This window comes from Vicugna pacos, chromosome 1 (genome assembly GCF_048564905.1).
Source record: "Vicugna pacos chromosome 1, VicPac4, whole genome shotgun sequence".
Taxonomy (NCBI): Eukaryota; Metazoa; Chordata; class Mammalia; order Artiodactyla; family Camelidae; genus Vicugna; species Vicugna pacos.
In genome coordinates, this window is record NC_132987.1 from 66,865,216 (window position 1) to 66,877,933 (window position 12,718).

Genomic DNA, 12,718 nt, shown 5'->3' on the forward strand with positions numbered 1-12,718 from the left:
TCTTAAGAACTCAAAAGAAAAAGAATAGTAAAATAATACCACAGAAAGTAGAAGGAAAAAAAAACAATGAAGACAAAAGCAAAAATTAATGAAAGAGGAAAGTCATTATCCAAAACATTAAAAATATTTTACAAATCAATGAGAAAAAAATACAGCCTAATATCAGTCGGCAAGGAACTTGAACAGGCATTCACAAGAGGGTATCTAAATGGTCCCAAAACATGAAATGGTGCTTAATCTCATTAGTAATCAAGGAAATGTAAGTTACCTCTTCAAAGAGACTTACCACCCACTGTCCAAAAAGGCTAACATATTGACAACACTAAGTGGTGACAAAGATGTGGAACAATAAAACACACATGGGATGCCTACTCTCACCATCTTTATTCAGTATACTGTTGGAAGTCCTAGCTACAGCAATCAGACAAGAAAAAGAAATAAAAGGAATCCAGATTGGAAAGGAAGAAGTAAAACTGCCACTATTTATAGATGACCTGATACTATACATAGAAAATTCTAAAGACAGCACCAAAAAACTACTAGAACTCATCAGTCAATTTGGTAAGGTTGCAAGATACAACATTAATATACAGAAATCTATTGCATTTCTATGCACTAACAATGAATTATTAGAAAGAGGAATTAAGAAAATCTCATTTATAATTGTGTCAAAAAGAATAAAAATCCTAGAAATAAATCTAACTAAGGAGGTAGAAGACTTGTACTTGGAAAACTATAAGATGCTGATGAAAGAAATTGAAGGCAACACAAACAGATGGAAAGATATACTGTGTTCATGGATTGGAAGAATTAATATTGTTAAAATGACCATACTACCCAAGGCAATCTATAGATGTAGAGCAATTCCTATCAAAATACCAGTGGCATTTTTTCCAGAACTAGAACAAATAATTCTAAAATTTGTATGGAAACAAAAAAGATCCTAAATAGCCAAAGCAATCTTGAGAAAGAACAAACCTGGAGGTATCCCACTCCCTGATTATAAGCTACAGTAATCAAAACAGTATGGTACTGGCACAGAAACAGACACATAGATCTATGGAAGAGATTAGAAAGCCCAGAAGTAAACCCACACTTACATGGGCAATTAATCTATGACAGAGGAGGCAAAAGTATACAATGGGCAGAAGACAGCCTTTTCAATAAACGGTGTTGGGAAAACTGGACTACTCTCACACCATGCTCACAAATAAATTCAAAATGGATTAAAGACTTAAATGTAAGATCTGAAAACATAAAACTTCTTGAAGAAAACATAAGCACTACACTTTTTGATATCTGTCTTAATTTTTCAGTATGTCTCCTCAGGTAAGGGAAACAAAAGCAAAAATAAATGTGACTACATAAAACTAAAAAGGTTTTGTATGGGAAAGGAAACTATCAACAGAACAAAAAGGCTGCATACTAAATGAGTGAAGATATTTGCAAATGCTGTCTCTAATAAGGGATGATTAATCTAAGAAATGTGAAAAGCTCATGTAAATCAACATAAAAAAAACAATCTGATTAAAAAATGGGCAGAGGATCTAAATACATAAGACATTTTTCCAAGGAAGACATACAGATGGCCGATAGGCACATGAAAAGATGCTTAACATCGCTAATGATCAGGGAGATACAAATCAAAACTGTAATGAGGTATCACTTCACATCTGCTGGAATGGCTGTTATCAAACAGCAAATAACAAGTGTTGACAAAGGATGTGGAGAAAAAGGAACCTTTGTGCACTGTTGGTGGGAATTTCAGTTGGTTGCAGCCATGATGGAGATTCCTCAAAAAATTAAAAATAGAACTGCCATATGATCCAGTGATTCTACCCTTTGGATATTTATCTGAAGAAAACAAAAACACTAATTCAAAAAAGATATATGCTCCCCTAGGTTCATTGCAGCATTATTTATAATAATTAAGATATGGAAGCAACCCAAATGCCCATCAACAGATTCAGTAGATGATTGGATAAAAAAAATGTATATTTATGTACAATGAAATATAATTCAGCCATGAGAAAGAAGGAAATCTTGCCATTTGCAACAGCGTGATCGAACCTAGAGGGAATTAGCTAAGTGAAAAAAGTGAGACAGAGACAAATACTATATGATTTCACTTATATGTAGAATCTAAAAAACAGAACAGATGGTTGCCAGAGGGTTGGGGTGGGGGAAGGGAAGAAATAGATGAGGGAGATTAAGAGGTACAGACTTGCAGTTGCAAATAAATGAGTCATGGATGTAAAATGTACAGTGTGGGGAATATAGTCAATATGTATTATCTTTGTATGATGACATTGTAACTAGAGTTACAGTGATCATTTTGAAATGTATAGAAATATGGAATCACCATGCTGAATAAGAGAAAATAACATAGTGTTGTAGATATTTATATTTCAAAAACAAACTCAGAAAAAGAGATCAGATTTGTGGTTACCAGAGGCAGGAGTTGGGGGAGGGACATGTGTATGAAAGCAGTCAAAAGGTACTAACTTCCAGTTATATGATAAATAAATGCTAGGCATATAGTGTACAACATGATACATATAATTAACACTGCTGTATATTATATATGAAAGTTGTTGAGAGTAAATCCTAAGAGTTCTTATCACAAGGAATTTTTTTCCTATTTTTTTAAATGTTGTATTTACATGAGATGATGGATGTTTTCTAAACATTGTGATCTTTTCATGGTGTATGTAAGTCAAATCATTATGGTGTACACTTTAAACTTATACAGTGATGTATGTCAATTATATCTCAATAAATGAAAAAAACACATAGATTGTGGGGATGGTACTTTGGTACAGTGTCTCTGGAAAACAGTTTGAGATTATTTAATAAAATTGAAAATAATCTGTGACCTAGCGATTTTACTCCTAGGTATATACCCTAGAGAAATGTATGCATTTATGTACCAAAGGGCGTGACCAAGAATATTGTTAACACTATTTGTAAGTAATAATGTGTGTCTTTTAACATCATTTTCATTTGTTTTTCACAGCCAGGCAGATTTAGCCAGTTCGTTGGCTAGTGCTGTGCAGATTGTTGGCATGAGTGCTACTCTTCCTAATTTGGAGCTTGTGGCTTCCTGGTTGAATGCTGAACTCTACCACACTGACTTTCGCCCTGTACCACTGTTGGAGTCAGTAAAAATCGGAAATTCCATTTATGACTCTTCAATGAAGCTTGTGAGGGAATTTCAACCCATGCTACAAGTGAAGGTAAGTCAATATTTTTATATAATTGATTGCATTTTCTAGCAAGTTGTTAACAGTTTTTGAATTAAGTAAATTAGATGTTGCAAAGTAATTGAATATGCTTTACATATCCATTAGAAGGATTACTAATATTAAGCTAATCAGTTTCATCTTGAAGAATTGGTGGTGTTGATGAGAGAGGAAATGTAGTTGTGTCTTCAGTTTAAATATTATCATTTCTTGTAAGTGTTTTTTTTTAACATTTTTTATTGATTTATAATCATTTTACAATGTTGTGTCAAATTCCAGTGTTCAGCACAATGTTTCAGTCATTCATGGACATATACACACTCATTATCACATTTTTTTCTCTGTGAGTTATCATAACATTTTGTGTATATTTCCCTGTGCTATACAGTGTAATCTTGTTTGTCTATTCTACAATTTTGAAATCCCAGTCTGTCCCTTCCCACCCTCCACCCCACTGGTAACCACAAGTCTGTATTCTCTGTCTGTGAGTCTATTTCTGTCCTGTATTTATGCTTTGTTTTTGTTTGTTTGTTTGTTTTTGTTTTTTAGATTCCACATATGAGCGATCTCATATGGTATTTTTCTTTCTCTTTCTGGCTTACTTCACTTAGAATGACATTCTCCAGGAGCATCCATGTTGCTGCAAATGGCATTATGTTGTTGGTTTTTATGGCTGAGTAGTATTCCATTGTATAAATATACCACATCTTCTTTATCCAGTCACCTTTTGATGGACATTTAGGCTGTTTCTATGTTTTGGCTATTGTAAATAGTGCTGCTATGAACATTGGGGTGCAGGTGTCATCCTGAAGTAGATTTCCTTCTGGGTACAAGCCTAGGAGTGGGATTCCTGGGTCATATGGTAAGTCTATTCCTAGTCTTTTGAGGAATCTCCACACTGTTTTCCATAGTGGCTGCACCAAACTGCATTCCCACCAGCAGTGTAGGAGGGTTCCCCTTTCTCCACAGCCTCTCCAGCATTTATCATTTGTGGATTTTTGAATGACGGCCATTCTGACTGGTGTGAGGTGATACCTCATTGTAGTTTTGATTTGCATTTCTCTGATAATTAGTGATATTGAGCATTTTTTCATGTGCCTTTTGATCATTTGTATGTCTTCCTTGGAGAATTGCTTGTTTAGGTCTTCTGCCCATCTTTGGATTGGGTTGTTTATTTTTTTCTTATTGAGTCGTATGAGCTGCTTATATATTCCAGAGATCAAGCCTTTGTCGGTTTCACTTGCAAAAATTTTCTCCCATTCCATAGGTTTTCTTCTTGTTTTACTTCTGGTTTCCTTTGCTGTGCAGAAGCTTGTAAGTTTCATTAGGTCCCATTTGTTTATTCTTGCTTTTATTTCTTCTAGGAGAAAATTTTTGAAATGTATGTCAGATAATGTTTTGCCTATGTTTTCCTCTAGGAGGTTTATTGTATCTTGTCTTATGTTTAAGTCTTTAATCCATTTTGAGTTGATTTTTGTATATGGTGTAAGGGTGTGTTCTAGCTTCATTGTTTTACATGCTGCTGTCCAGTTTTCCCAACACCATTTGCTGAAGAGACTGTCTTTATTCCATTGTATATTCTTGCCTCCTTTGTCGAAGATTAGTTGACCAAAGGTTTGTGGGTTCATTTCTGGGCTCTCTGTTCTGTTCCATTGGTCTATATGTCTGTTTTGGTACCAATACCATGCTGTCTTGATGACTGTAGCTCTATAGTATTGTCTGAAGTCTGGGAGAGTTATTCCTCCAGCCTCTTTCTTTCTCTTCAGTAATGCTTTGGCAATTCTGGGTCTTTGATGGTTCCATATAAATTTTATTAGGATTTGTTCTAGTTCTGTGAAATATGTCCTGGGTAATTGGATAGGGATTGCATTAAATCTGTAGATTGCCTTGGGCAGTGTGACCATTTTAACAATATTGATTCTTCCAATCCAAGAGCATGGAATATCTTTCCATTTTTTAAAGTCTTCTTCAATTTCCTTCATCAGTGGTTTATAGTTTTCTGTGTATAATTCTTTCGCCTCCTTGGTTAGATTTATTCCCAGATATTTTATTACTTTGGGTGCTATTTTAAAGGGGGTTGCTTCTTTACTTTCTTTTTCTGTTGATTTATCGTTAGTGTAAAGAAATGCAATTGATTTTTGAACGTTAATTTTGTAACCTGCTACCTTGCTGAATTCTTCAATCAGCTCTAATAGCTTTTGTGTGGACCTCTTAGGGTTTTCTATATATAATAACATGTCATCAGCATATAATGACACTTTTACCTCTTCTTTTCCAATTTGGATCCCTTTTATTTCTTTCTCTTGCCTGACTGCTGTGGCTAGGACTTCCAGGACTATGTTGAATAGGAGTGGTGATAGTGGGCATCCTTGTCTTGTCCCAGATTTTAGTGGGAAGCTTTTGAGTTTTTCACCGTTGAGTACTATGCTGGCTGTAGGTTTGTCATATATAGCTTTTATTATGTTGAGATATGTTCCCTCTATACCCACTTTGGCGAGAGTTTTATCATAAATGGGTGTTGAATTTTATCAAATGCTTTTTCTGCATCGATTGAGATCTTGTAAGTGTTAAGTAACAAAAAATAATACAATTTTGTAAGATTTTTTGTTTCTAACTGAGAAAAGATTTTCTTATGGCTGAGTTTACACTAAATACTAATATGGAAAATTGACCTTTTGTTAAGTGATGTAGGTATAAAATAGTAGAATGGAAAGAAACATTTTTGGAGTCAGACAGACCTACCTCTGATACTTGATATGCCTGTGATATTAGTTGAATCACATAACTTCTCTGAACGTAGTATCTTCATCTATAAAATGGAATAAAAGAGTTACCTTTAGTATTCAAAGAATAAAATATGATTTTTAAAATTTGCCTAGCATCTAGAAAGTGCTTGATAAATGATAAATTTTCTCTCACCCCCTAAATACACTTAAAGTTTTAGTTCACAGTATTTTTCTAGGCCTGATTCTTCTGTCCTGAGGTTAAAGAACTGACTCACCATCTGTGGAATGAGGCATCTATGTTTTTGCAGAGGTGTGCCTCTATGTACTGAAATAGTTAAGGGTAGGTTTAGAGCTGGGAATAGAACTAAATTTGCATTTCAGTACCCTCATAAGTATGCATTTATAGCCTCTGCATGCCTGGCATAGAATCTTACTTAGTTCCTTTGCTCTGTATCCCAAATTTCAACTGACTGTGCCTTGGTTACCTCAATAAATATGTATGTAAACACATTTATTTACTGTCCTGTTAACTTTTTTCTTTCATTACATTGTCTATGCCTTCACCTTATTGAAATCATTTTCAGCTCTTCCTTGGATTACTGAAATAGCCCCACAATTGATCTCTCTGCTTCCTAGCTTGGTCCCCTTCAGTCTATCAAAGACCTTGTGATCTATTTGAAATGAACACCATATCATGTAACCATTCTGCTCATAAATTTGTTATGGTTCCCTATTTCATTTAGAATGAAAGCCAACATGGTTAAAGTTGCCTATAAACCGCTGTATGATCTGCCCCACCCCCTTAGTGCTCCGACTTCACTTTCTGTATTCCGTCTTACTCCATGGCCTCTTTGCTGTTCCATAATATGCCAAGAATCTGCCACCTCAGGTTCTCTTTGTCTGGAATGCTTTACCCACCAGGCATCAGTAGGGTTTCACCTTTGAACCTTCACTCAAGTGTTACTTTCTCAGACCTGCCCTTGTTACCTTATATAAATTACAGTGTCTTCCCATTGGTTCCTATTTTCCCTGTTTTATTTTTCTTCTTTGCACTTACCAAAATTAAACATATTATGTGTTTTACTTATCTTGTTTTGATTATCTGTCTCTTCCTATTGGAATAGAAACACTCTGAGGGCAAAGCTTTTTTTCTGCTTTGTTCTCCATCCCCAGCACCTAGAACAGTATTGGCACACATTAAATATTTCCTTAATGAGTGAATGGATAAATGAATGAATTACTCCAGTTACACACACTGAATCTCCAGTTTTGAGAACTTGCTGGGCCACTAAGGTATTTACATGTGCTCTTTGTTCTGCCTGAAATGTGTCATCTGCCCCCTCAGTTACCTTTCATTGAGATAATGCTTCCCCTTCTTCCCATCTCAGCTAAATCATCATTTTCTCAGGGAAACCTTTCTTTCAGATCTTTCTGTCAAATTTATGTCAAATATGAGGCTTCAGAACACTATGAAAACTCTGTTTTATAGTGCATCTTATGATTATATGTTACATTTGTTTGTTTAGTTCTTTAATACGTTTTCCCAGTGAGACCTAAACCCCTTCAGACTTGGACTTTCTTTTGCTCACCATTATATTCCTATTACCTGCGGGTTGGAGGTCAATCACTTAGTTGAATGAATAGAAAATATTTCCTTCTCACCTTGCATCATAAGGTTTATTACTATTTTCTCTTTTTGTTTTGTTTTTTCTTTGTTGTGTTACTGACTTTGTAACTGATTTTTTAACATGTCTTTGAGTAGAAAAACCTTTCCCAGGAAGCAAAATGAGTGACTTCAAACTGATACAAACATATTTTGAAAGTACCACTAGAGTGGCTATTTCTTTTTCCTTTTTAGGGTGATGACGACCATGTTGTTAGTTTATGTTATGAGACCGTTCTTGATAACCATTCAGTATTACTTTTCTGTCCATCAAAGAAATGGTGTGAGAAGCTGGCACATGTCATTGCCCGTGAGTTTTACAATCTACGTCATCAAGCTGAGGGTAAGTTACTGATGGAAACGAAAACCCTCAGACTTAATACATTTGCTTGAAAGTACTGTTAATAATTATATTAGCAAAGCATGGCTCTCTTTCATCGTTGCCACCAACTGCCCGCTGGATACTCCTTTGCAAAACTATGCTTTTGTGACTAATTGTCTCCTTATCCTGCTTACTGACAGTGTTTACACACGTTCAGGCTAATCTTTAGATTTTTAGAATATTGAATTTATACAGGTATATACTAAGGTTCTTCATCTAGAATCCATGGGCTTTGAGAGGTTGACCTCGAAGCCCCTAAACTGTATAAACTTTACGTATACCCATTTTTCTGGGGAAGACAGCCATATTTACATATATATTTATTAATATTTCCAAACTCTAAAAAGAATCATGTTGACATACAAATATACACACATATATACACATGTATTTTAAAATAGGCTTTATTGAAGTATAATTTATGTAAAATAATATGTACCCACTTGAAGTATATAATTTAATGAATTTCAACAAATGTATACACCTTTTTAACCCCCACTATGATCAACATATAGAACATTTCTGTCACCCTAAGATGTTCTCTGTTGCTGTCAGTCTCTTCCCTCTATCCCCAGCTGCAGGCAACCACTCATATGCTTTCTGTCACTCTCAATTAGTTGTGCCTTTTCTAAGAATTCCATGTAGAAAATGAAGTCATATGGTATATGTTTTTTGTGTCTGGCTTCTTTCAATCAGTATGATCGTTTTATGATTCATCTGAGTTGTTACACTTACCAGTTTGTTCCTTTTTTTATTACTGAATATTGATCTAGTATGTTGCTATAACATTGATGTATATTTTTACCAGTTCTAGAATGAGCACTGTTCTCTCACCACTATACTAGCCTATAGTTCTTTGGGGTCAAAGATAAGTGTAGGGAAGACACAGAGACCAATTCTAGTTACAGAGTACTAGGGCATTTTATGACTTCATTATGTCAGTGTCATCCTGAGGACGGGTGATAGATATCTTAAGACTAGCCCCAGTAAGTAAACTGAAGTCTATACTGGGTAGGCTCTGGTCCAACATTATAATATCTCTTCTAGTTCCCTCTTAATTGATACTTTCTGTACTATGTCAACTTATATTTTTTATGTTGTACCATGATAGCTTATATTCCTTAATAACCAGAAATATCATTAATATTTTCTTTGCTTAGTGTTCTGTTATTTTTGATTTATAGCAGTGGTTTTAAATCCTAGTGCTTGGACTGGGGCCTGGGCTAGGATGAACTTTTCACCACAAAAATAAAGACAAGGCATCACAGTTTTCATAAAGATGAAGTTTAAATTTTGAAATTATCCCTACTAATTTTTTTATGGTAAAATGACTTTCCTTTTGAAATAGGTGTATTGAACAGTAGTAATTAAAAAATTTTTTTTGATTGTCCTTAGGGAAATAATACATTGGCCACCCTCTGTGGTCCTCAAAATTTTAAGAAAAGTTTACTTGAAAGATTAAAAATGTATAAAATATAAGATATAGTCTATGAGAAGTTTTACTAGTTCAGAAATTCAAAAGTCTAGGAAATTCTTTAAGAAAACATAGTTCTTGCATCTAAGAAAGTTAAGGTCTTACTGAGAGAGAGGCTTACACATAGAGGCAAAAACAGAGGGTAATATGTGATTCATTAACACATGGATGCCAAAAAGGCTGGAAAAATTGCTGCATAGAACTATGCTCCTCTGTGATTTTTGACTCTGCTGGTTGGTGGAACACGCTTTGAGCAAGGGTTTTTGATTTTTAGGCTCTGAGTGGTATTAAGTGTCTGAAATCTCTTTTCTTTGTTTGTTCTTTAGATCTCCTCCTCTAGGTTTGATCTCATCCTAGTAGAGCATTTCCTAAATGTTGGTACACATTAGACTTGCCTGGGAATATGTTAAAATCCTTACATCCAGGTTGTACCCTATTAAATCACAATGTCCAGGGATGAGAGCCAGGCATCAGTATTTTTAAAGGATAGCTAGGTGATTATTTTATATAATAGTTTCAGAACTATTGCACTTGTATTTCGCTCTGTCATCACTCAGGCAAATAGTAGTTAAAGAGGTCCAAGGGGAGGTGAACAATATTGATAATTTTTTTGTGGCAGGAGTGGTGAGGTCATCTGAACTTCCACCAATGATACTGGAACGGAAGGGCCTCCTAGAAGTGATGGATCAGTTAAAACGTGTGCCTTCAGGACTGGACTCTGTATTGCAGAAAACTGTACCTTGGGGAGTAGCATTTCACCATGCAGGTATCCATATTTATAATATGTTACTAATTAGCCCCTTCCAGAAATCCTTACAATTTCTTCATTTTTATATTTGCATGCATTTGTAATTTCTTGTTAACCACACTTAATACTCTTAGGTTTCATTTTAAGAAATTGTGTGATTGATAACACACAGAGAAAAAAATGTGACAGTGAGTGTGTATATGTCCATGAATGACTGAAACATTGTGCTGAACACTGGAATTTGACACAACATTGTAAAATGATTATAAATCAATAAAAAAATGTTAAAAAAAAAAGAAATTGTGTGATTAAGATTAAACAAGAATAAAACAAACGTGTAGGTTTACTTATCTGTATAGTATATAAATACTAGATAAAAGCTTTTTTGTATCATTAGGGAAGCAAATTCTAAAACTGTTACCTTTCTATACTTTATATCCTTAAAATTTAGGCTAGAGTAGTACTTGCTACCCTAATTTTATGCCACTTGAATGTTTCCTTTTATCTCAAGGGGTATTTGAAATATTCTCACAAATGTGTCAAAATCAGATTAATTTTAGAAATTGTCATCTTGTATTTTGAGAGGGATGCAAATACCTAGATTGTCAAAACTGCAAGATTTATTACAGTCATTGAATTAAATACCTTCTTTCTGAGAGTGATCTGTCCATGATGATATGTGCTAAAGATTTGATTAACAATATATAGTTTCTAAGATAGGAATTTAACCTTTTCAATTTATTTAAAATTTTTATCATGCTATATATAGATAAATTTTAAAATATATATATATGTACACACACACAAACACTCAAAAATATTTTCGTTGTGTAACTTAATATGCATACTAATAAAATGAATACCAGTGGACCTACAACTTAACTTATAAACTAGGGGCTCAATCCTTTTGATTTTTTTTTTAAATAAATTAAAATAAAAAATAAGCTAGATCAGTATATATTCTCTATGTTGTTTTTCATTTACTTGTGTATTTATTCTTCAGACATTTATTTATGTGCCTGACCACTGTATTAGATAGGCCCTGCAGATACTGTTATGAATAAGGCATGTCTCTACCCTCAAGGAGTTCATTGTCTAGTGTAGGGGTCAGCAAACTACAGTCTGCTGGTCAAAGCCAGCCCACCATCTGTTACTGTAAGTAAAATTTTATTGGAACACAGTCTGGCCTATTTGTTTTGTGGCTGCTTTCATGTGACTATTGAAGAGTTGAGTAGTTGCAATAGTTGTCTTGCAAAACCTAAAATATTTACATATAAAGTTTGACAGCCCCTGGTTTAGAAGCTGAGATAGAAGTATACTAGGGGTGGCAGTTTATACTCTTAAACTGATATACTGTGATGACTTTTTTTGTTTATAATCATAACAATAATTTGAAAAAAATCTCTAGAGACTTGTAGCATATTCTCAGCTATGGAATATGTAAGTGATCAAGTACAATATTTTCATTATATGTAAATAAATATATGCTATTATAACTTCCTTTTTTTAGGTCTTACTTTTGAGGAGAGAGATATTATTGAAGGAGCCTTCCGTCAAGGTCAGATTCGGGTCTTGGCAGCAACTTCTACTCTTTCATCTGGGGTGAATTTACCTGCACGTCGTGTAATCATTCGGACTCCTATTTTCAGTGGTCAACCTCTAGATATTCTTACTTATAAGCAGATGGTTGGTCGTGCTGGCAGGAAAGGAGTAGACACAGTAGGTAAGTGAGTTTGAATTTTATAACAGCCTTGCTGAAGGACAGTGTCAGTCTACTTGAAATTGAATGGCAACTCATTTCTCATCATGGTGTATTTCTTTGTTATCCAAAACACAAATGTCATCCTTTTGGATTTACTTAATATTTATAATGAGTGTAAGTTATAATTTTCATATCAACTATTGATTTTTCTACTAATGTAGTAGTATGTCAATCAAGATGACATCACATTAGCTGGAAGATGACTTTTAATTTCCACTGTAGTCTGCTCTTTAGCACTTATGAAAGGATTCTTTTTAATGGGTATTAGTTCTGTTTAGGTGACTGGTCTAAGTTCAACTAGGGATGCTGAGAGTTGGGAAGTACTCACAGTTTTGGAATAGGAACTCCATTTACTATCTTTCTTTTTTTAAATTGGCACTGGCTTTAAAAACACTTTACCAGTTTGTTATCTTGTGTCAGTGAGTAATGATAATATTATCAGCAATGCACACCAAAGTTTTGTCTTAAGCAACAGGGAAGAAGCTTGTTCGAATTAAGTTTTGCTGCTATATTGATTCTTATTTCTAACTTGCTACATTATTCTGGGTGTGACTAAATTGTTGAGTCTTCTAACATTAAAGAACTTTGTGAGGAACATTCTCTGTCACATTTTCTACTGGTTTGTTTTTCCACGTTTAGTAATGTAGTTTCTGTCTTGTGGCATAAAATGGCTACTCCATTCCCTGTCATCACATCTGCACTTCAGCCATCAGGAAAGGGA

General features: G+C 34.4%; 1 protein-coding gene across 4 annotated transcripts in view; it reads left to right on the forward strand.

Annotated features, from left to right (window-relative positions):
* The window catches only part of POLQ (DNA polymerase theta), a 94,624-nt gene that overhangs the window by 7,577 nt on the left and 74,329 nt on the right, over positions 1-12,718 (forward strand). For all 4 annotated transcript variants that reach the window (XR_012074154.1, XR_012074156.1, XM_072964227.1 and 1 more), the window contains 4 exons: positions 3,017-3,236; positions 7,827-7,974; positions 10,107-10,253; positions 11,746-11,958. Coding sequence is in view for 2 of the 4 variants with exons in the window: in XM_072964227.1 (XP_072820328.1) it covers positions 3,017-3,236; positions 7,827-7,974; positions 10,107-10,253; positions 11,746-11,958 (728 nt within the window). In the remaining 2 variants the exon portion in view is untranslated. The remainder of the gene's footprint in view (positions 1-3,016; positions 3,237-7,826; positions 7,975-10,106; positions 10,254-11,745; positions 11,959-12,718) is intronic.